The sequence below is a fragment of the Macaca thibetana genome, chromosome 4 (assembly GCF_024542745.1).
Source record: "Macaca thibetana thibetana isolate TM-01 chromosome 4, ASM2454274v1, whole genome shotgun sequence".
Classification (NCBI taxonomy): Eukaryota; Metazoa; Chordata; class Mammalia; order Primates; family Cercopithecidae; genus Macaca; species Macaca thibetana.
Window position 1 is genome coordinate 43,821,136 of NC_065581.1, and position 24,802 is coordinate 43,845,937.

The following is a 24,802-nucleotide window of genomic DNA, read 5'->3' on the forward strand; positions in this document are numbered from 1 at the left end:
ATAAAAGATGAGTAACTGAATGGCATACGGGGTCCTGTAGCCACGCCCTCCAGATCGCCGCCGCAAAGGACCTGGAACCTCAGGAGCCCGCTGTGTGTCATGAAGGTGCAGTCGCTGCCTCAGCCAAGCCAGGCTCCGCCGGGGCCGTTCCTGTCCTGTGGGTCGGAGGAGGAAGGGACTCAGCCAGTGCCGCGGCCTCCCAGGGCTTGGGCCTCCGCGGGAGCCGGGACACTGTGGGTTCGCCGTGTATCGCCGCGATGTGGAGTCTCTCCAGACCCGGGAGCTCCCGGCCCTGCTGGACCAGCTGCAGGAGCTGCGCCAGGGTAACCGAAGCCGGGGCCGAGCAGCGGGGACTGCGAGGACGCTCCATGTCATGTCGGGTCGCGAAGCCTGACCCGCCTGCAGTTCGGGGAAGCGAGCACTTCCGGGCGGAATGGATGCAACCACCACCGGGGGACGGGGGAAGGAAAGGGAGGCTGTAGACCGTACCAAGCCGGCCCAGAACTCGGGGAGCATTTGAGAACTCTGACAAGCGCCCTGCAGAAACGCTTTAGAAGCGTCCACGATTTAGCCAAACCACAGTGCCCACCGTACCCGCCAAAGAAGAAGGGACGGACGCGCCAAAACTTGAAGGCTAGCATAGGACAGAACATGCCTGCGGACGCGCTGCTGCGGGCAAAAAGACCCATACATGCATTGGCACCGCGCACATGCCCATTTTCATGCATAACCACGGGAGCACATGCAAGGATTCCGATACAAGGCATGGCGGAGGACAATCCCCATCCTAGGCTCCACAGCACGGGACAAAGCCTAACTGCAGAGTTGTTCCCAGGGGCCTCAGGAGTGACACCACCACCAAGCCACGCCACTCTCTTAGTTATTATTATTGTTTTGTTTTGTATTGTGTTGTGTTGTTTTAGACGGAGTCTCACGGTCTGTTGCCCAGGCCGGAGTGCAGCGGTGAGATCTCAGTGCACTGCAACCTCCTCCTCCTGGGTTCAAGCAATCCTCAGGGTCCCTAGTGCCTCAGCCTCCCTAGTAGTTGGGGGTACAGGTATATGCCACCAAGCCCAGCTAATTTTTGTGGGTTTTTTTGGGTTTTTTTTGTTTTTTTTTTTTTGAGACAGAGTCTTGCTCTGTCGCCCAGGCTGGGGTGCAGTGGCCGGATCTCAGCTCACTGCAAGCTCCGCCTCCCAGGTTTAGACCATTCTCCTGCCTCAGCCTCCCGAGTAGCTGGGACTACAGGCGCCCGCCACCTCGCTCGGCTAGTTTTTTGTATTTTTTTTAGTAGAGACGGGGTTTCACCGTGTTAGCCAGGATGGTCTCGATCTCCTGACCTCGTGATCCGCCCGTCTTGGCCTCCCAAAGTGCTGGGATTACAGGCTTGAGCCACCGCGCCCGGCCAATTTTTGTGGTTTTAGTAGAGACAGGGTTTCGCCATCTTGGCTAGGCTGGTCTCGAACTCCTGACCTCAAGTGATCCACCCACCTCAGCCTTCCAAAGTGCTGGGATTACAGGTGTGAGCCACCGCACCCAGCCAGAGCCTCACCACCCTCTTCACACATCCTGCCATCCTTCAATTCTTGGTGGTCCCAGAGAAGATAGAAGGTGAAGGCAGGTCAGATGTGCTACAGCTTCTCTGACTGCTCGGAAAGTCAGGTTTTTAAATTATCAAAAGTGGCCGGGCACGGTGGCTCACACCTGTAATCCCAGCACTTTGGGGGGCCAAGGCAGGTGGATCTCGAGGTCAGGAGTTCAAGACCAGCCTGACCAACATGGTGCAACCCCGTTTCTACTAAAAATACAAACATTAGCTGGGCATGGTGGCACACACCTGTAATCCCAGCTACTCAGGAGGCTGAGGCAGGAGAATCGCTTGAACCCGGAAGGCAGAGGTTGCAGTGAGCTGAGATTTACGCCACTGCACTCTACCCTCAGCGACAAAGCAAGACTCCGTCTCAAAAAAAAAAAAAAGTGTCAAAAGCTAGACTGATCTGGTGAACATCACCTTAATCAAAGAATCAAAGCTTAATGGTCAGGCGTGGTGGCTCACGCCTGTAATCCCAGCACTTTGGGAGGCAGGTGGATCACAAGGTCGGGAGATCAAGACCATCCTGACCAACACAGTGAAACCCCATCTCCACTGAAAATACAAAAAATTAGCCGGATGTGGTGGCAGGCGCCTTTAGTACCAGCTACTCGGGAGGCTGAGCCAGGAGAATGGTGTGAACCCGGGAGGTGGAGCTTGCAGTGAGCCAAGATCACGCCACTGCACCCCAGCCCGGGCAACAGAGCGAGACTCCGTCTCAAAAAAAAAAAATTAAAATTAAAAAAAAAAAGATAAAGAAAAAGCTAAGAACTACCCCAGATTAAAGGAGACATAAAAAATAAATACAGGCCAGATACAATGGCTCATGCCTTTAGTCCTAGCACTTTGGGAGGCTGAGGTGGGCAGATTGCTTGAGCTCAGGAATTCAAGACCAGCCTGGGCAATATAGCAAAACCCCATCTCTACTAAAAATACACACACACACACACACACACACACACACAAATACCCGAGCATGGTGGTGGACACCTGTAGTGCCAGCTATTCCAGAGGCAGTAGTTGAAGAATCGCTTGAACCTGGGGAGGTGGAGGATGCAGTGAGCTGTGATTGCCAGCACTTCAGACTGGGAGACAGAGTGAAACTGTGTCTCCAAAAATAAAATATAAATAAATAAATACAATGAGTGATCCTGGATTAGATGCAAGATTGTGTAGGGGAGATCAGCTCTAAAGGACATTTTACCCTTGGGGAAATTTGAATATGATCCATATATTAGATGATAGCGATATATCAGTGTTAAATTTATCAAGTGTGATAATTGTGGTTATGTGCGGGAATTACCTTGTTCATAGGAGATACATTTTGAAGTATTTAGAGGTGAAGCATCATGATGACAGAGAGAAAGCAAATGTGGCAGAATTGCTAAGAATTAGTGAATCCACATGAGGGTTTGAAACTTGTTAAAATAAAAAGTTGGGGTAGGCCGGGTGCAGTGGTTCATGCCTATAATCCCAGAACTTTGGGAGAGGCCAAGGCAGGAGGATCACTTGAACCCAGGACTTCAAGACCAACCTGGGCAACATAGTGAGACCTCCAAAACACAAAAATTAGCTGGATGTGGTGGCACACACCTGTAGTTCCAGCTACTCAGAAAGCTGAGGCTGGAGGATCACTTGAGCCCAAGAGGTCGAGTCTGCAGTGAGCCAAGATTGTTCCACTGCACTCTAGCCTGGGCAACAGAGACTCTGTCAAAAAAAAAAAAAAAAAAAAAGTTGGGGTTGGGAGCACTTGGTAAGAGCTTGAGAAGCCAGCCTGGAGGAAACTGACCGTATTGAGTGTTGTATAATAAAGAATTTTGAAGGGGTGGCCTGCCCCTCCACACCTGTGGGTATTTCTCGTCAGGTGGGACGAGAGACTGAGGAAAGAAAGAAGGCACAGAGACAAAGTATAGAGAAAGAACAGTGGGCCCAGGAGACCGGCACTCAGCATACGGAGGACCGGCACCGGCCCTGGTCTCTGAGTTCCATCAGTATTTATTGATTATTATTTTTACTGTCTCAGCAAGGGGAATGCAGCAAGAGAACAGGGTGATAGTGGGGAGAAGGTCAGCAAGAAAACGCGTGAGCAAAGGAATCTGTGTCACAAATAAGTTCAAGGGAAGCTACTATGCCTGGATGTACACATAGGCCAGATTTATGCTTCTCTCCACCCAAACATCTCAGTGTAGTAAAGAATAACAGAGCAGCATTGCTCCCAGCATATCTTGCCTCTAGCCACAGGGCGGTTTTCTCCTATCTCAGAATAGAATGAATGTACAATCGGGTTTTATACCGAAACATTCCGTTCCCAGGGGCATGCAGGAGATAGAAGCCTTCCTCTTATCTCAACCACAAGAGGCCTTCCTTTTACTAATCCTCCTCAGCACAGACCCTTCACGGGTGTCAGGCTGGGGGACGGTCAGGTCTTTCCCGTCCCACGAGGCCATATCTCAGGCTGGCTCAGTGGTGAGAAACCTTGGACAATACCCGGCTTTCCTGGGCAGAGGTCCCTGTGGCTTTCCGCAGTGCATTGTGCTCCCGGTTAATCGAGAATGGAGAATGGCAATGACTTTTACCAAGCATACTGCCTGCAAACATATTGTTAACAAGGCACATCCTGCACAGCCCTAGATCCCTTAAACCTTGATTCCATACAACGCATGTTTCTGTGAGCACAAGGTTGGGGCTAAACTTACAGATTAACAGCATCTCAAGGCGAAACAATTGTTCAGGGTACAGATCAAAATGGAATTTCTTATGTCTTCCTTTTCTACAAAGACACAGTAACAGTCTGATCTCTCTTTATTTTCCCTATATATCCCCCTTTTCTTTTTGACAAAACCCACCATCGTCATTATGGCCCATTCTTGCTGGTCGCTGTCTCTTCTGAGCTGCTGGCTATACCTGTAGACTAACAACAGACAGACAGGCATGCAAGCATTAATATGAAATTTACAATAGTGGAACTTCTGATGGTTTTTACCCAAGTGATGGGGTTAAGATTTATGAGGCCATCAGTAGCTTTCACGATTGCCTCAGTTCCTGGCACCAAATTTAAATTGGCTTTCGATGCCTCAAAAATTTGTTATTTTAATTTTGAAATACCTAAAGTAAGATTATCTTCTCTTCCTTGTAGCTGGTATCTAACCATGTCCCAGTGATGCTCAGACTCATTATAGGCTCGAGGTGTAATACAAAAATCTGACATATTCCAGTCACACTGTAACTGAAAAAGATATCCCAAGCTCATGAGCCTATTTCCCATCCAAATGACGGTTCGTCTAAGATCATTAATTTGGTTTGCCAATTTTTGATTTATTTAGGTCTGAGAATTCCACAATTTTGAAGAATTCTTTACATATTCTGCAGTTTGAACAGAGGAGTGCAAAGTAATTCCAGCAGCCGCAGCAGTAGCTGTGACTGCAATAAGGCCCATAATCCCTGCAATCAAAGTAAAAATGAATCTTTTGGATCTAGTTAGAATTCCTTTTAATACTTCCGTTAAAATGTGGATGGATGGCGAAGCCTCCCACGGTCAGTCCAAGGACACAGGGATCCACACGCCCTCTCTTGCCCTCACTCACAGAATACGGTGCTGCCAATTAAAAATCGAATCAATGCAAGTAAACAATCAACAATTTTCACAGGTTATAGTTTGGGAATCTGGTTTAATAACTATGTTTTCTACAACTAGCATATAAGGGGGTTTTACACAACTTTGTAAAGGAATTGTCAGATTGGAATTTAGGTTGATAGTATAATATGGCTTATGATTTCTTATTTCTATAGCTTGATTTCCAGACCAAATTCTAATGTGGTGCGAGGCCACAGTAAGCTTCCATAATTTTTGGATGTTTAGGACCAGTAACGGGACTAACTAACTTTGGTCAAAGTGATGAAATTCCCTTTTCACCCCATTTCCATGGATAGGGTGATTCTAACCTTCTATAAACCTGATCCAGCCTTTCAATTAAATCATTATCATAGGCCAGATTAATGAGCCAGATGGATGGGGCCTGTGAACATGAGTGAGTCTGGCCCGTACAATGATAATATAATTGGCCTCGAGAGGCCCAGTCTATAATAGTTCCAAATTCATTGTTTTCTAATACCACTGCAGTATCAGCCACACATTCTTCCCAAACTAAGGCTTCTGGGCTTTTTGATTCTTTGGGAATTTCCTTGGGGCAAGGCTTCCCCTTAGGCCTAGATTTTAATGATCTTTGATAAGAAGGGTCCTATAAATTATTTATCTGTGACCCTAGTGACAGTCCCCTTACCATGTGATAAGTAAATCTACTGGTGGCACTGATAGTAGGTACTTCTACCAACCAATTTTGGGTTGTAGACATTAAACATCCTGGTGCCTTCCCTAGGCAAATAGTAGGATAATGATACCCAATGGGAACATTTATCATCATTCCTTGTTCTTTAGGTTGGGCAGGGCAGCGATCATCTGTGGGGCCTGGTACCCATGCACTATTATTAACACACACTTCAATAGAATTATCCATCCATGTGACTAACTGAATTAAGGGCAGGAAAGGCACATAAGCCCAGTAAGTATAATTAGTTGCAGCTGCTCCTGCAGACATGGGGAGACTTACCACCGTTGATACAATCATCAAAGCTGCAAGCAGCATATTCTCTGAAATTCGTGTTACCCTTGTGTTCTTTAGGCTTTTTTTAGCTAACTGTGTCAGCTTCTTTAACTGGGCCCAAGTCGGCAGCTCCGCTTCCTTGGTGGATGGCAACTTCATCTGTTCTTCTGATATCACCATTTTGTTTACCTGGAGAGTCGATGATGCTCCATTGCACGTTTTCTGTCTCCGCGGAGGCGCTTTCCTTCGCATCTCCAACGGGTTCATTGTAGAACTTTAAATGTCTAGTGGGTATCCTAACAGGAAGCTGATTTTCTCCTGGTGAAACACAAGCAAAGCCTCTCTCCCATGTTATCACCTTCCCTATTTCCCATGTCTTATTTTTGTTATCTTTCCACCAAATCAGTTTTCCTTCTTGTGGGCTGTTCTTTTACCACTAAAATGTTGTTCTGCAGAAGTAATAGTCTGATTTCTATAAATGTTTAAAAAATTTAAAGTCTAAAATGCTAGATTAAGTTGCATCTGGGGAGTGTTATACTCCTTACTGTCTTTTTCCTTTTTTTGTTTAACCAATTGAGCTTTGAATGTTCTATTAGTTTTTTCAATTACGGCCTGTCCTTGGGAATTGTAGGGGATTCCTGTTATATGTGTAATTTTCCATTGATTTAAGAATTTTTGAAATGTTTTACTATAGTATCCTGGCCCATTATCCATTTTAATTGTTTTTGGAACTCCCATGACAGCAAAACAAGATAATAAATGTCTTTTAGCATGTGAAGTACCTTCTCCTGTCTGGCAGGTTGCCCATACAAAATGTGAATAAGTATCAACTGTCACATGGACAAATGACAATTTTCCAAATGAAGGCACATGTATGACATCCATTTGCCATAACGCATTAGGACATACACCTCTGGGATTAACTCCTGCCTCCTGAGTGGGCAGGTGTAGGACTTGACACTGAGTGCAATGTTGTACAATATTTTTTGCCTGTTTCCATATAATACCAAATTTATTTTTTAGTCCTATTGCATTTACATGAGTCAAGGCATGAAGTTCTGGTGCTTCCATGAATGCAGATGATACTAGCAAGTCAGCTTGTTCATTTGTTTTAATTAAAGGCCCTGGTAAATTAGTATGTGCTCGAATATGAGTAATATAAAATGGGAAATTTCTTTTTCTTACAGTTAGTTGTAACAAATTAAACAGCTGGTTTAACTGATCATCTATACCATATTTGATTAGGGCTGTCTCAACATCCTTTGTAGCCTGTACTACATCTGCAGAATCTGATACAATGTTAACAGGCTGATTAAAATCTTGTAACACTGTAATGACAACAACCAACTCTGCTCTTAGAGCAAAGTGATATTAAGTTTCAATGACTCGTTCTTTTGGCCTGGTGTAAGCCCTTTTCCACTGCTGGAACCATCAGTAAACACTGTCAGAGCATTTTCTAAAGGTTTATGGTAATTTTAGGTAAAATCCAAGTAGTCAATTTTAAAAACTGGAAGATTTTTGGTTTTGGTTAATGATTGTCAATAATTTCCACAAAATCAGCAAGACCAATCTGTCCTGCACCAGAATTGATAAAGACTTGTCTAACCTGTTCCTTGTTTAAAGGAACAATGATTTTATCTGGGTCACTTCCACACAGTTTTATTATTCGTAATCTTGCCTGACCAATTAATGTAGCCATTTGCTCCAAGTACAATGTAAAAGTCTTAATCGTACTATGAGGAAGGAAGGACCACTCCACAAGATCTGTGTTTTGAACAATAATGCCTGTTGGAGAATGTGCAGTAGCAAAAATCAAAAGTTGGGGTGGGGCTAAGTGATCTATTCTATTTACTTGTGCTGACCGAATTTTATTCTTCAACTAATTCAATTTCTTTAGTTGCCTCTGGAGTTAATGTTCTTTTACTGTTCAATTCTGGATCCCCTCTTAAGATAGAGAACAAATTTGACATGGCATAAGTAGAGATGCCTGGAGTTGGCTGAATCCAATCAATATCTCCTAGCAATTTTTGAAAGTCATTTAATGTTTTTAATGTGTCTTTTCTTATTTCTATTTTTTGTGGTTTAATTTTCCTTTCCTCTACCTGCATTTCCAATGGAAAGTAGAGGTTTGAATCTTATCAGATGCTATTGTCAGTCCTGCGTTTGCAACCTCTGTCTGCAGAAATGTGTAACAGTCGATTAATTTGTCTCTCGTTTCTGCAGCACACAAAATATCATCAATATAATGAATGATATCACAGTCTGAAAAAATGTGTCTCTAACTGGTTGAAGAGCTTGAGCTACAAAAGTCTGACAAGTAGTTGGACTATTGATCTTTCCCTGAGGCGACACTTTCCACTGAAACCTGGTGGCTGGTTCTTTATTATTTATGGCTGGTATAGTAAAAGCAAATTTTTCAAAATCCTGTTTTGCCAGAGGAATGGTAAAAAAGCAATCCTTCAGATCAATTATAATTAAAGGCCAATCTTTGGGGATCATGGCCAGAGAGGGTAACTCGGGTTGGACAGCCCCCAAGGGTTGAATTATGGCATTAACGACTCTATAAGTCGTTTAGCATGCGCCATCTGCCGGATTTTTTCTGAATTCCAAACACAGGAGAATTCCAAGGTGAAAATGAAGGCTCAATATGTCCCTTTTCTAATTGTTCCTTTGCTAATAAGTGTAAAGCCTCCAGCTTTTGTTATGGTAGCAGCCACTGATTTACCCATACAGGTTTTTTTGTTTTCCAAGTTAATGGAATGGGTTTTGGAGGCTCTACAGTGGCCGCTCCTAAAAAGGATACCGTACTCCTTTTCTTTTTTGATTTTTTTCAGCCTCAATTGGGACTTTAATGCCATCTTCATTCTTTCCTAGTCCCTTTTCAGGGAGATATCCCATTTTACTCATGATTTTTTGACTCGTGGGGCTGTATAGGGAGGCTGGAATAGTAATCTCTGCATGCCATTGTTGTAACAAGTCTCAGCCCCATAAATTAATTGGAATAGAAGTGATCATAGGTTGAACTGTACTTTCTTGATTATCAGGTCCTAGACAATGTAAAATCGTGGCACTTTGATACACTTCTGAGGCAGTGCCTACACCGACGAGTCCTGTAACAGGCTATTGTTTAGGCCAATTTTTTGGCCATTGATTTAAGGCGATGATAGCAACATCAGCCCCAGTATCCACTAACCCTTCAAACTGCTTTCCCTGAATAGTGACTGTACACACAGGTCTGTTCTCTGAGACCTGACTAGCCCAATAAGCAGCTTTTCCAGCAGGGTTGGTATTTCCAAACCCTCTTGTTCTTTCCGTTTTGTTTTTCCCAATTTTAATATAAGGCAAAAGCAGTAATCGAGCAATTCTATCACCTGGATTGGTGCTCCAGGGACCAGTGGAGCTGATCACTAACTGAATTTCCCCTTTATAATCTGAATCAATTACCCCAGTATGAATTTGGACTCCCTTCAAATTTAGACTTGATCTCCCTAAAATAAGGCCTACCATCCCTTCTGGCAGCGGGTCATATACCCCTGTAGGAATCTTTTGCAGGGGCTCTCCAGGGAGTAAAGAAACCATTTGAGTGGAACATAAATCTGCTGCTGCGCTGCCTGCTGTGGCGGTGGACAGCTGTTGTATTGTTGTAATTGGCTGACTCCCTGATGTGGTGGTATTTGCTGCGGGGGTTGTGGTCCCTGAAAACCCTGAGGAACAAACGGCTGAATTGGGAATGCCCCAGTTTGTTGCGGGGCCTGAAGCTGGCTCCTCTTTCCATTTCCCCAACAATGGTTGCCCATCTTTATCAAATTTAGAATGACATTGATTAGCCCAATGTTTTCCTTTTCCACATTTTGGACACAGGTCAGGTGGCTCTTTATTTTTTGCCGTAATAGCTTGATTTATTATATTCTGTTTACTTAAGACTGGGCAACTCCTTTTCAGATGACCGATTTGGCTACAATTATAACATTTTTTCCCAAATGTTCTAACTTGTCCTCCTAAAGTGACTCCCATCATTGCTTGAGCCATTAGCATTGCCTTTATGCATAGCTCCTCCAATCCCATCACAAGCCTTCACCTATTCTGTAATTTCATCAACTTCTGCTGGAACTTTTCTTTTCTTTTTTTTTTTTTTTTTTTTTTTTTTTTTGAGACGGAGTCATGCTCTGTCGCCCAGGCTGGAGTGCAGTGGCCGGATCTCAGCTCACTGCAAGCTCCGCCTCCCGGGTACACGCCATTCTCCTGCCTCAGCCTCCCAAGTAGCTGGGACTACAGGCGCCCGCCACTTCGCCCGGCTAGTTTTTTGTATTTTTTAGTAGAGACGGGGTTTCACCGTGTTAGCCAGGATGGTCTCGATCTCCTGACCTCGTGATCCGCCCGTCTCGGCCTCCGGAACTTTTCTTTTTAATGACTTCATGGCCGATTGACATTCTGGATTTGCATTTTGATAAGCCATTAATTCTACAAAAACTTTTCGGGTGTTATCATCTGTAATAGATTTTTGAGCCGGGCGCGGTGGCTCAAGCCTGTAATCCCAGCACTTTGGGAGGCCGAGACGGGCGGATCACGAGGTCAGGAGATCGAGACCATCCTGGCTGACACGGTGAAACCCTGTCTCTACTAAAAAATACAAAAAACTAGCCGGGCGAGGTGGCGGGCGCCTGTAGTCCCAGCTACTCGGGAGGCTGAGGCAGGAGAATGGCGTGAACCCGGGAGGCGGAGCTTGCAGTGAGCTGAGATCCGGCCACTGCACTCCAGCCTGGGTGGCAGAGCGAGACTCCGTCTCAAAAAAAAAAAAAAAAAAAAAATAGATTTTTGAGCAGCATCTTGCAACCTTGCCACAAAGTCTGGATATGGCTCTTTAGAGCCTTGTGTAATTGAATTAAAAGAAGGGCAGGGGGTTCCTGGGTCCTGAATTTTTTCCCAGGCCCTGAGGCAAATAGCCCTTAGTTGTTCAATAGCCTCATTCTACATTGCTGTTTGTTGGATAATGGTGCTCCAATTCGGACCTGTTCCTAGCAATTGGTCTCCATCTATATTAACAGTGGGATTAGTAGCCTAATTTTTCGTACCTGTTCTTGTACTCCATCAATCCACCAGGTTTTAAACTGTAGAAACTGAGAGGGTGAAAGGGAAGATTTAGCGAAAATTTTCCAGTCATAAGGAATAAGTCTATTTCCATGAACAATGGAATCTAATAATGTTCTCATATAAGGGGAGTTGGGTCTCATATAAGGGGAGTTGTTTAACTCCTTGCTTCATATCTTTTAACATTTTCATGGTAAAAGATTCATATCTAGCCTCAGTTCAGACAGACGCTCCGGCTTGAGTCCCTTTCCTGGCCGGTATCGGTTGTAAAAGTACCCGGAACTCCCATGCCTCAAGATCTCCTGTTTTCTGGCTTTATCAATGCTTTCATGCAGTGTACTACCTTGTCCACTAGGTGGTGGTGTAGGATTAAACACCACCGCCATGAGTTGCTGGTACGGTGCCCTGCTATTTGGCACAGGACACACCGCTTTGAACCTCTGGAGGCGGCGGATACGCTCCGCTAGCGGCCCGTATTTATAAACTATGGGCGGTCGAGTCGTATTTTCTACCGGCTGATATTGTGGATACTGCATCTGAATTGGCATTGCTGGGATAGAAACTCTATCCTTTTCTACTTGATATTCTCTTGGGGTTTGTACTTGTCTAACTTGCCTTTGAGGTTGTAATGTTACAGGTATCTGAACCCAGGAGGAGGAGTTGATGGCCATCATGCTTTAGGCTCTGATGGCCCCAGTAATTCTGAACCTCCTTCCCCCAGTTTTGATGACTCAGGATATATTACCTCCTGTAATTGATTGTAGTCAACATTTTGAGTTGACTGAGCCATTACAGATTCTGCTACATATTTACAATGTGAACTTTCCGTTCCTTTCCTGAACTCTGTCCCTGCCTCTTCTTCACAATCTTTTACACAGCCTTCAGGGGCAGCAGAAACTGAAACGCTATCTTCTTCTGTTTGAAATGGTTCTAAAGTTGCTTTAATAATGGCCCAATCATTCTATACTGTAAGTGGGATGATTTTACCTTCCCTATTTGCTTGTTTTAATTCTTTGCCAATTTTTTCCCAATCTTTTAGATCTAAAGTTCCCTGTTCTGGAAACCAGGGGCAAAATTCTTCTATTGTTTGAAATAGCATAATTAGATTTTCTGTAGAAGCTCTAACTCCCCCTCTTCTTTTTTTTTTTTTTTTTTTTTTTTTTTTTTGAGACGGAGTCTCGCTCTGTCACCCAGGCTGAAGTGCAGTGGCCGGATCTCAGCTCACTGCAAGCTCCGCCTCCCGGGTTTGCGCCATTCTCCTGCCTCAGCCTCCTGAGTAGCTGGGACTACAGGCGCCCGCCACCTCGCCCGGCTAGTTTTTTGTATTTTTTAGTAGAGAAGGAGTTTCACTGTGTTAGCCAGGATGGTCTCGATCTCCTGGCCTCGTGATCCGCCCGTCTCGGCCTCCCAAAGTGCTGGGATTACAGGCTTGAGCCACCGCGCCCGGCTCCCCCTCTTCTTAAAATAATTTTAATGAAGCTGAGGTAAGAGCGCAAAAGCTTACCGCAAGGCTGAGCGCAAAAGCTTACCGCAAGGCTGACCGGGGACGTACTCAGGAATCTCTCATGGACTCATCCTCAATGCTCACGTTCTTAGCGTACCTTCACCTTAGAGAAAGGCACCCACGTTGTGCGGCAGGTGAAGGGGGGGGGGCCTGCCCCTCCACACCTGTGGGTACTTCTCATCAGGTAGGATGAGAGACTGAGAAAAGACATAAGGCACAGAGACAAAGTGTAGAGAAAGAACAGTGGGGCCAGGAGACCGGCACTCAGCATACGGAGGACCTGCACTGGCCCTGGTCTCTGAGTTCCATCAGTATTTATTGATTATTATTTTCACTATCTCAGCAAGGGGAATGCAGCAGGAGAACAGGGTGATAGTGGGGAGCAGGTCAGCAAGAAAACACATGAGCGCCGAGCGCGGTGGCTCAAGCCTGTAATCCCAGCACTTTGGGAGGCTGAGACGGGTGGATCACAAGGTCAAGAGATCGAGACCATCCTGGCTAACACGGTGAAACCCCGTCTCTACTAAAAAATACAAAAAACTAGCTGGGCGAGGTGGCGGGCGCCTGTAGTCCCAGCTACACGGGAGGCTGAGGCAGGAGAATGGCGTGAACCCGGGAGGCGGAGCTTGCAGTGAGCCGAGATCCGGCCACTGCACTCCAGCCTGGGCGACGGAGCAAGACTCCGTCTCAAAAAAAAAGAAAAAAAAAAAGAAAACACATGAGCAAAGGAATCTGTGTCACAAATAAGTTCAAGGGAAGCTACTATGCCTGGATGTGCACATAGGCCAGATTTATGCTTCTCTCCACCCAAACATCTCAGTGTAGTAAAGAATAACAGAGCAGCATTGCTCCCAGCATATCTTGCCTCCAGTCACAGGGCTGTCTTCTCCTATCTCAGAATAGAATGAATGTACAATCGGGTTTTATACCGAGCATTCCCAGGGGCATGCAGGAGATAGAAGCCTTCCTCTTAGCCGCAAGAGGGCTTCCTCTTTTACTAATCCTCCTCAGCACAGACCCTTCATGGGTGTCAGGCTGGGGGACAGTCAGGTCTTTCCCGTCCCACGAGGCCATATCTCAGGCTGGCTCAGTGGTGAGAAACCTTGGCCAATACCCGGCTTTCCTGGGCAGAGGTCCCTGTGGCTTTCCACAGTGCATTGTGCTCCCGGTTAATCGAGAATGGAGAATGGCGATGACTTTTACCAAGCATACTGCCTGCAAACATATTGTTAACAAGGCACATCCTGCACAGCCCTAGATCCCTTAAACCTTGATTCCATACAACGCATGTTTCTGTGAGCACAAGGTTGGGGCTAAACTTACAGATTAACAGCATCTCAAGGCAAAACAATTGTTCAGGGTACAGATCAAAATGGAATTTCTTATGTCTTCCTTTTCTACAAAGACACAGTAACAGTCTGATCTCTCTCTCTTTTCCCTACAAATTTGGCCTAGGCCAGGTGCAGTGGCTCACGCCTGTAATTCCAGCACTTTGGGAGGCTGAGGCGGGCAGTTCACCTGAGATCAGGAGTTTGAGACCAGACTGACCAACATGGAGAAACTCCATCTCCACTAAAAATACAAAAATTGGCCGGGCGCAGTGGCTCAGGCCTGTAATCCCAGCACTCTGGTAGGCTGAAGTGGGTGGATCACAAGGTCAGGAGATCGAGACAATCCTGGCTAACATGGTGAAACCCCATCTCTATTAAAAAATAAGAAAAAATTAGCCGGGCATGGTGACAGGCACCTGTAGTCACAGCTATTCGGGAGGCTGAGGCAGGAGAATGGCGTGAACCTGGGAGGCAGAGCTTGCAGTGAGTGGAGATCACACCACTGGACTCCAGCCTGGGTGACAGAGCGAGACTCTGTCTCAAAACAAAAAAAAAATTAGCAAGGCATGGTGGCAAGCACCTGTAATCTCAGCTACTCGGGAGGCTGAGACAGGAGAATCGCTTGAAACCAGGAGGCAGAGGTTGCAGTGAGCTGAGATCATACCACTGCATTCCAGCCTGGGGGACAAGAGCAAGACTCCGTCTCAAAAAAAAAAGAATTTGGCCTTTGTCCCTGGTGCTCGGGAGAGAGACTCAATCCTTAGAATTTCTCAAGTATTAAGAGTGATATTTATGGCCCAGATAGTTTATGCTAATTAGGTGACTCATGGTGGCCCCTAAGCAGTTTCAGGATAGCAGCTGACCATATCAGAAAAACCAACTCTGTGATTAGAGATTGGGGATTCAATCCACTTGAGGTTCAGGGAGGGGAGATGGAACTGAATCTCCAGCCAGTGATGTAATCAATTGTGCCTATGTAATGGAACTCTGATTTAAAAAAAAAAAAAAACACTCTGGATACAGGCTGGGAGTGGTACCTCATGCCTGTACTGCCAGCACTTTGGGAGGCCAAGGCAGGAGGATTGCTTGAGCCCAGGAGCTTGAGTCTCCAACCTGAACAAGAGAGCGAGATCCCGTTTCTACTAAAAAGAATAAAATTAGCCGGGTGTGGTGACATGCGCCTGCAGTCCCAGCTACATGGGAGGCTGAGGTGGGAGGATCACTTGAGCCTGAGAGATAAAAGCTACAGTGAGCCGTATCATGCCACTGCACTCCAGCCTGGACAACACAGTCACACCCTGTCTCAAAAACAAACTAACAGGCTGGGCATGGTGGCTCACGCCTGTCATCCCAGCACTTTGGGAAGCAAGGCTGAAGTGGGCGGATCATGAGGTCAAGAGATGGAGACCATCCTGGCCAATGTGAAACCCTGTCTCTACTAAAAATACAAAAATTAGCTGGGTGTGGTGGCACGCACCTGTAATCCCAGCTGCTTGGGAGGCTGAGGCAGGAGAATCGCTTGAACCCGGGAGGTGGAGGTTGCAGTGAGCCAAAATCGCACCACTCTAGCCTGGGTAACAGAGCAAGACTCCATCTCAAAAAGAAAAAAAAAAAAAATACAAGCAACAACAAAAAACCTTCTGGATACAAAACTCTGGAGTGCCCTGGTTGATGAACATACGGAGTATCAGAGGGCAAAGGACGACATAACCTCCCTGATTCCACAGGGAGAGAGCATGGTAGCTCTGCATTCAGAACCCTCTCAGACTTGCCCTGTGTGTCTCTCTGGCTGGTTGTGCTGATCTGCATCCTCCATAATAAAACTGTAATCATAAGAATAGCACTTTCCTGAGTTCTGTGGTTGTTGTAGTGACTTATCGAATCTGAGGGGGATCATGAGAAACCCTCAAATTTGTAGCCAGTCAGTCAGAAGTGTGGGTGACCTGAGGATCCCCCTGACCTTGCAGCTGACCTCTGAAGTAAAGGCAGTCTTCTTGGGGATTGTGCATTTTAACTTGCGGGGTCTGCACTAGCTCTGGATGGTGAGGGCCAGAATTGAACCACAGTACACCAGTTGGTATTTAACAGAATACTATATGAAAGAAGAACTTATCCTGTCTGTGGCCTAGGTCAGTTCCCGGCCAGACTCCTTCAGTTCTTGCCCTAAGGATTTCTTCCTAACTCACCAGGTTCACTTTCTTTCCCAGATGTCCTTCGTCCTGGTTCCACTCCCAGGATCCTTGCTGGGGGGACTCTGATTTCCTGCTATACCATTGCCTCCTTTCCTGCCAGCCAAGTGCAAGATGAAAGCATGTCTATGATGTCAAAACAGCCTTGGGTGTTCTCCCAGCCACAGTAAAAGTCAAACGTCCTCAGAATTAGGGAGGATGATGTGCATGTGGTTGGGAAGTGGGGGATCATCTCAGTGTCATTCTTACTCTTCTCTCACATTCTTTCATTTTGTCCACAGCACAACCCCATAAAATGATCAGGACAAGTTAGGAATTAGGGATTGACAAGAAGGACCTCAAACATCACTGAGTCCAAACCCCTTAGACAGTTAACCAAGTCCATGAAAGGAAGTAACAGCTGGGTTTGGAAACTAGGCCTCCTGACCCTAACCCAATGCTCTTCCACTAAACCAGGCTGCCTCCCCTTGATGGGGCCCAGAGGCCTCTGCCCTGTGGGCAGCCATCTAAGCTTGTGCACTGCCATAGATGTGCATGCAGAAGGCAGGGACAGAAAATAAGGAAAATTGAATAAATAGACAGAGGCAATGGTATTTCCCATTCAGGTAAATCTAGAGCCTCTCCTTGAGTCAACCAGGACACCGGAGGCCAAGAGGTTATTTCAGCAGGGGATAGCAAGGCCAGGTATCAACCTCTAAGCTAGAGATAGGTTCCAAACATCCCTAAGCTCATTTATAATTCATCCGACGTCTTTCATCCATTATTTAGATATTTTATATATAATTTATATTTATATATAATATATATTATATATTTATATGTTATATATTATATATTTATATATTATATATTTATATATTTATACTTAAATAAATATACATAAATATATATAAATCTCTCTCTCTCTCTCTCTCTCTCTCTCTCTCTCGGTTGGGTGCAGTGGCTCATGACTATAATCACAGAACTTTGAAAGATCAAGGCAGGCAGATCACTTGAGACCAGGAGTTTGAGACCAGCCTGGGCAACACAGCAAAACCCCATCTTTACTAAAATTACAAAAAATTAGCTGGACATGGTGATACACACCTGTAGTCTCGGCTACTTGAGAGGTTGAAGTGGGAGGATCAATTTAGCCTGGAAGGTCAAGGCTGCAGTGTGCCGGGATCGTGCCACTGCACTCCAATCTGGGCAATGGGAGTGAGACCCTGTCTCAACAGATATAGTTAGATAGATGATAGAGAGAGAGAGAGAGAGAGAGAGAGAGAGATGGTAGATAGACAGACAGACACAGCCAAGTGTGGTGGCTCATGCCTGTAATCCTAGCACTCTGGGAGGCTGAGGCAGGTGGATAACATGAAGTCAGGAGTTTGAGACCAGACTGGCCAACATGGTAAAACCCCATCTCTACTAAAAATACAGAAATTAGGTGGCGTGGTGGTTCATGCCTGTAATCCCAGCACTTTGGGAGGCTGAGGCAGGTGGATCATCTGAGGTCAGGAGTTCGAGACCAACCTGGCCAACATGGTGAAACTCTGTCTGTACTAAAAATACAAAATTAGCCGGGCGTGGTGGCGAGCACCTCTATTCCTAGCTACTCAGGAGGCTAAGGCAGGAGAATCACTTGAACCCAGGAGGCAGAGGTTGAGGTGAGCTGAGATGGCACCACTGCACTCCAGCCTGGGTGACAGAGCTAGACTCTCTCTCAGAAAACAAACAAACAAACAAAAACCCAGAATCCCTTGACGGCAACTTGAAGGAGTCCCTCATCTCCTCCAGGCACAGGCACATGTGACTAAGGACAGGACCAGGATGTCATTGTAAAGGTTACCAAGATTCAGTGCTAAGTAAATGCTCAGCCCTCCAGGTCTCTTATGCTAAGATAAGGGCATTGCTGGGAACGGGCTGGGAGCCTGAGATGAGATGGAGACATTTAGGCAAACATGAACAAGACTGAGAACTTTGAACCCCCAAATTCCCTTGAAATTCTCATGTCTGTGGAGATAAGGCCCTCTAATACTGCTCCCTCTTCCCAAAACATCAGCCTCAGAACCCTCCCTGCCCCCATCCCTCTTTGGCCCCAGGCCCTTCACGTTAGGTCCCAGCACAGCCCATGGAGAAGCACAAGGTTACAGGCCTAGCCAGTTTGTCTTGGCAGAAGCTGCAGGAGCATGTGTGGGAGTGCGTGCTGAGGGAGCTAGACCAAAGTTGGGGGATGGAAGCCTTAGTTTGGCCAAACTCGTTGCCGTGGATGCTTATCCAGGATTTGGGATTTACTGTGTTGGCCTGAGCACCTGGGAGGAGAATTAATAGTCAGCTAGATTGGCTAATTAAAGTCTGGATTAAGTAGTAGCCTACAGTTAATAAATATGAAATGCCAGAACTTCCCTGGCATACTGTAGAAGAAGGAATCAGAAATCCCCGGGAGATGGGAATGCTGGACTGGATCTGTGATGAGCAACCTTCTTAGCCCCTGCTACCACATATGTTAGGGGGGTATGGAAAACACTCCCTTTATGAAAGCATTAAGAAATGCATTGGTGAGGGCCACCAGCATCCTTGACTTGCTCTGATGACTGTCCTCTCTTGACTAGAGAGCTAGTGGGGTGGGCTGGATGGATCAGTGGAACTGGATTCCCCGATCTCAGTGAGAATAATCTTGGTGGTACAAAGGCCAAATGGAGTTGCGTACTTAACAAAGGCAAGGTGGATACAATAGCCCACAATAAGGCAAAGGGACGAAATGATCACCAGGTGGACAAGATGACAGTCCAGTGGACGATGGTCAGCTGCTTTCCCAGCTGCGCCCCACCCCCCGCCCCGGGCTTGTGCAAAGATATAAAGTGGCCATGGTGACAGGGATGGAAGCTATGCCTGGGCTCAGTAACAGAGTCTTCTCTCTGAGGCTGATCTGGCTGTGGCCAGTGCTGAGTGTCGACCCTCCTCACAGCCCACTGCTGAGCCCTGATTGGGCACTATTCTCACTTCATTGTAGATTGGTTTGACTGGGTTCTCCCATCATGAAGGGGCTGTATTTTATCTTCATGAGGATAGGCACATATTTCATGTATGTGCTTTCTCCACCTACAGTGCTTCCATCAGCACCACCACTCATGGACTTACTGAATGCCATATCCATCAGCATGGCATTCAACATAATATAGCCTCTAACCAGGGCAATACGTGTTACAGCCAAGGAAATGTACAAATGAGCTCACACTCAAGGAATTTACTGGCTTTACCATGTACCCCGTGGACCAGAAGCAGCTGGCTGGATAGAATGGTGGAGAGGTCTTGCTATGTTGCCCAAGCTGGTCTTGAACTCCTGAGTTCAACCAATCCTTAACCTCCCACCTTAACCTCTCAAAGTCCAAAGTGCTGGGATTACAGGCGTTAGCCACTGCGTCAAACCTCAAGTATAAACTTTTTTTTTTGGTGGGGGGACGGAGTCTCGCTCTGTCACCTAGGCTGCAGTGCAGTGGCCCGATCTCAGCTCACTGCAACCTTCGCCTCCTGGGTTCAAGAGATTCTCCTGCCTCAGGCTCCTGAGTAGCTGGGAAGGGACGTGCCACCACGCCCACTAGCCACCACACCCACTATTTTTAGTAGAAATGGGGTTTCACCGTTTTAGCCAGGATGGTCTCGATCTGCTGACCTCGTGATCCGCCCGCCTCCCAAAGTGCTAGGATTACAGATGTTAGCCACCACGCCCGGCCCCCAAGTATAAACTTTTAAAGCACTTGTTCTGATTCCCACCCGCTCTACAAGAAACAGCCCCTCCCCAAGGACCTCCCTCTACCTCTGCACTTATGCTTGGTTGTGTGTGTGTGTGTGTGTGTGTGTGTGTGTGTGTGTGTGTGTGTGTGTGGTGCTTAGTCACAGTATTTGTTAACACTCCAGGTCCCCTCCCTGTCTCTTCCCTCTTGACTGCTGAGAGCATCTCCTTTTGTCCGATTATCCCCAGCCCCAATTCCTGGCATAAAGCAGAGATTGGCTGAGCGCGGTGCCTCACACCTGTAATCCCAGCATTTAGGGAGGTCGAGATGGGCGGATCATGTGGTCAGGAGTTCGAGACCAGCCTGACCAACATGGTGAAACCCTATCTCTACTAAAAATACAAAAACTAGCCGGGCGTGGTCGTAGGCACCTGTAATCCCAGCTACTCCGGAGGCTGAGGCAGGAGAATCGCTTGAACCAGGGAGGTGGAGGTTGCAGTGAGCTGAGATTGTGCCACTGCACTCCAGCCTGGGTAACAGACCAAGACTTCGTCTCAAAAAAAAAAAAAAAAAAAAAAAAAAAAAAAAAAGTCAGAGACTAGTAAATGGTTCTGAATGAAATAATGAATGAACATTTTAGGCTTGTATACTATTTCATCATGCAAATCCACCATATTTTATTTAGCTATTTCCTTATCATTGAACATTTAGGTGATTTTTATTTTTTTGTTATAAATAACACTGTAGGTTTTCATTTGATAAATGAAATAGGTGTGCCCCTGTCAGTATTCCTGAAGGAGACCTTTTTTTTTTGGAGGCAGAGTTTCGCTCTTGTTGCCCAGACTGGAATGCAATGCGTGATCTCGGCTCACTGCAACCTCCACCTCCCGGGTTCAAGCGATTCTCCTGCCTCAGTCTCCCGAGTAGCTGGGACTACCGGCGCGCGCCACTGCACTCGGCTAATTCTGTATTTTTAGTAGAGACGGGGTTTCTCCATGTTGGCCAGGCTGGTCTCGAATTCCTAACCTCAGGTGATCCGCCCGCCGCGGCCTACCAAAGTACTGGGATTACAGGCGTGAGCCACTGCGCCCGGCCTACTTTTTCTTAATTTTATTTTTCACATCCTATGTGGCTCATCTCAGCTTTCCATGGGCCCTCGGTTTTCCACCCGCACGTAAGAAAAAACGGAGGGGAGGTATCACTTACAGCGAGCACCTGCTATGCGCCAGGCACGCAGGTGGGAGCCCCTATTTCATTTCTCTGTCCCGGCAGCCTTGGGAAGAGACAGTCCTGTAAACACATCCCTCTGCTAAACTGCCGGCTCCAGCCGGCTCCACCACTGGCCTGCTAGGGTATCTTCGGCGTTGCAACTTAGTTTTTCTGGGCCCGTTTCCTTAGGCGATAACACCTGGTGGGGTGGTTGTGAGGATTAAATTAGACATCTGGGAACAAGTCCTGGCCAGCAAATGGTAGGTTCACCCAAGTCCAGTTAAAAGGCAGTCCGCCCAGGGCAAGGCGTCTTCAGGGCCAGCAAGACTATGGGGTCCGAGGGAGACTCGGGGATCCCAGAAAGAGGAGACCCATGTGAGGGGCAGGCAAGGAATGCTTCCAGGCTGCGGTGGCCAGGGACGCCTGAGTCCCGCGGGAGCTGGTGCGGATACGGGGAAGGGTCAGCTACTGCAGATGGAGGCTGCTGGCGCGGGGGCGGGGAGGAGGGGGTCTTCCTCCTTCCGGTTCTTGGGAATATCCTGAAATCCGAAACAGGGAGGAGAGCTCTTTCCCCATCTGTAATGTGGTAACGGAGCCCGGGCCAGCTCCTCCCCGGGCTGGAGGGTGGGAAAGTCGTTAGGGACACCTGTCCCGCTCCCTCCCCCTCCCGGGGGGAACCCACCGCGACGGCGCGCACCTGGGCGCGGGCTGTGCCTGGGAACGCGCGGGGCCTGCGGCCTCCAGGCAGCCCTGGGAAAGCTAAGGGCCGGGAGCGCAACCCTGACTGCAGAGTGTTCCCTCAGGACCGTCAGGAGAGCGCCATCCACAGGATTATTAAAATAGCTATCCAGACGGAAATCGGGTGAGGCTGGCAGTAGACTAAAGAAATTTCAAGGCCAGGCGCGGTGCCTCACGCCTGTAATCCCAGCACTTTGGGAGGCCGAGGCGGGCGGATCACCTGCGGTCGGGAGTTTGAGACCAGCCTGACCAACATGGAGAAACCCCATCTCTACTAAAAATACAAAATTAGCTGGGCGTGGTGGCGGTGACTGTAATCCCAGCTACTTGGGAGGCTGAGGCAGGAGAATCTCTTGAACGCGTGAGGCCCAGGTTGTGATGAGCCAAGATTGCGCCGTTGCACTCTAGCCTGGGCAACAAGAACGAAACTCCGTCTCAAAAAAAAGAAAAAAGAAAAGAAAGTCTCAAAGAGATATCCATATTCATAATGGATATCATTATGAAGTCCTGGCCTCCCAAAATGCTGGGATTACAGGCGTCATCAAGTAAACTCTTTAAATTATATTTTGTGCTTCAACCTCTTCCTTTGAGGTCAATACCCCTTTATTTATCATTAAGTCATGTTCGTGATAGCTAAAATGTGGAAGCAGCCCAATGTCCATCCACAGATTAATGGATAAGCAGAATGTGCTATATACATACAATGAGATATTCAGCTTTAAAAAGGAAGAAAATTCTGACACGTGCTTCAACATGGATGAAACTTGAGGACATGTGCGAAGTGAAATGAACCAGTCACAAAAAACAAATACTGTATGATTCTACTTGAATGAAGTAGTCAAATTCATTTATAGAAAGTAGAATGTTGGTGGCCAGGCACAGTGGCTCACACCTGTAATCCCAGCACTTTGGGAGGCCGAGGTGGGTGGATCACTTGAGTTCAGAGTTCAAGACCAGCCTAGCCAACATGGTGAAACCCTGTCTCTACTAAAAATACAAAAACTAGCCGGGCATGGTGGCAGGTGCCTGTAATCCCAGCTACTCAGGAGGCTGAGGCACAAGAATCACTTGAACCTGGGAGGTAGAGGTTGCAGTGAGCCGAGATCACGCCATTGCACTCCAGCCTGGGCGACAGAGCAAGACTCAGTCTCAAAAAAAAAAAAAAAAAAAAGAAAAGAAAAAGAAAGTAGAATGGGAATGGTGGTTGCTAGGGTACAGACTTTCATTTCTGCAAGATGAATTCTAGAGATAGATGATGGTGATGGTTGCACAGCAGTATGAATGTCCACCGAAATGTATACTTACAAATGGTTAGGATGGCCAGGTACAGAAACATGCCCCTGTAGTCCCAGCTACTCTGTAGTGTGAGGCCATGAGTTTGATAATCACATCTGTGAATAGACACTGCACCCCAGTCCAGGCAAAATAGCAAAATCTTGTCTCTTTTTTTTTTTCTTTTTGAGCCAGAGTCTCGCTCTTTCACCCTGACTGTAGTGCAATGGCACCATCTCGGCTTACTGCAACCTCTGCCTCACGGGTTTAAGTGATTCTCCTGCCTCAGCCTCCTGAGTAGCTGGGATTACAGGTGCGCACCACCATGCCTGGCTAATTTTTGTATTTTTTAGTAGAGACGGGGTTTCTCCATGTTGGTCAGGCTGGTCTCGAATTCCTGACCTCATGATCCACCCACCTCAGCCTCCCAAAGTGCTGGGATTACAGGTGTGAGCCACCATGCCCAGCCAGAAAAAAATAATTTTTTAATAGTTGAACAACAAACCACAAACAAAACTACAGAGGCCTTTAGCCAACAATTTTAAGGAAATAAATGTAAACTGGGGGTGCTGGGTGCGGTGGCTCAAGTCTGATCCCAGCACTTTGGGAGGTCAAGGCAGGCAGATCATTTGAGCTCAGGAGTTCTAGACCAGCCTGGGCAACATGGTAAAATCCCATCTCTATAAAAAATACAAAAAATTAGCCAGGTGGTGGTTCATGCCTGTGGTCTTAGCTACTGGAGAGGTTAATTTGGGGGTGAGGCAGGAGGATCACTTGAGCCAGGGAGGTAGAGGTTGCAGTGAGCCATGATTGTACCACAGCACTCCAGTCTGGGTGACAGAGCAAGACCCTGTAGCCGGGCGCGGTGATTCACCCCTGTAATCCCAGTACTTTAGGAGGCCAAGGCGAGCAGATCGAGAGGTCAAGAGATCGAGACCATCCTGGCCCATCTCTACTAAAAATACAAAAATCAGCTGGGGGTGGTAGTGCACGACTGTAGTCCTAGCTACTCAGGAGGCTGAGGCAGGAAAATTGCTTGAACTCAGGAGGCAGAGGTTGCGGTGAGCCGAGATTGCACCACTGCACTCCAGCCTGGTGACAGAGCGATACTCCATCTCAAAAAAAAAAAAAAAAGTAAATTTGGAAAATCTTTTATGAACAAAGATGGCCATTGCCCCAAACTGGAAACCCAAATGTCTAACAATAAAGGAATGGCTGCTGTAACAGAATGTCTGAGAAAAAACAAAAAAGCAGACTGAGCACAGTGGCTGATGCCTGTAATGCCAGAACTTTGAAGGGTGGATCACTTGAGCTCCAGAGTTCGAGACCAGACTGGCAATATGGCAAAACCCAGTCTCTACAAAAAATACAAAAATTTAGCTGGGTGTGGTGGCACGTACCAGTGGTCCCAGCTACTTGGGAGGGTGAAGCCAGAGGATTACTTGGTACTGGGAGGCGGAGGTTGCACTGAGGTGAGATCATGCCACTGTACTCCGGCCTCGGTGATAGAGCCAGACTGTCTCCAAAAAAATCCAAAAGGCTGAGGTGGGAGGATTGCTTGAGCCC

The 24,802-nt window shown here is 46.8% G+C and overlaps 2 protein-coding genes and 2 pseudogenes across 2 annotated transcripts in view; all 4 read right to left on the minus strand.

The window, feature by feature from the left end:
- Positions 1-24,802, minus strand: part of TBCC (tubulin folding cofactor C) — a 227,166-nt gene that overhangs the window by 149,333 nt on the left and 53,031 nt on the right. The gene's annotated exons all lie outside the window — the stretch shown is intronic.
- Positions 80-425, minus strand: C4H6orf226 (chromosome 4 C6orf226 homolog). The gene is given in 1 exon segment (XM_050788846.1): positions 80-425. A coding segment is annotated over 1 exon segment (291 nt). The 5' UTR covers positions 371-425.
- On the minus strand, positions 4,503-6,459 carry LOC126953376 (endogenous retrovirus group K member 6 Env polyprotein-like; annotated as a pseudogene).
- On the minus strand, positions 9,240-12,965 carry LOC126953377 (endogenous retrovirus group K member 5 Gag polyprotein-like; annotated as a pseudogene).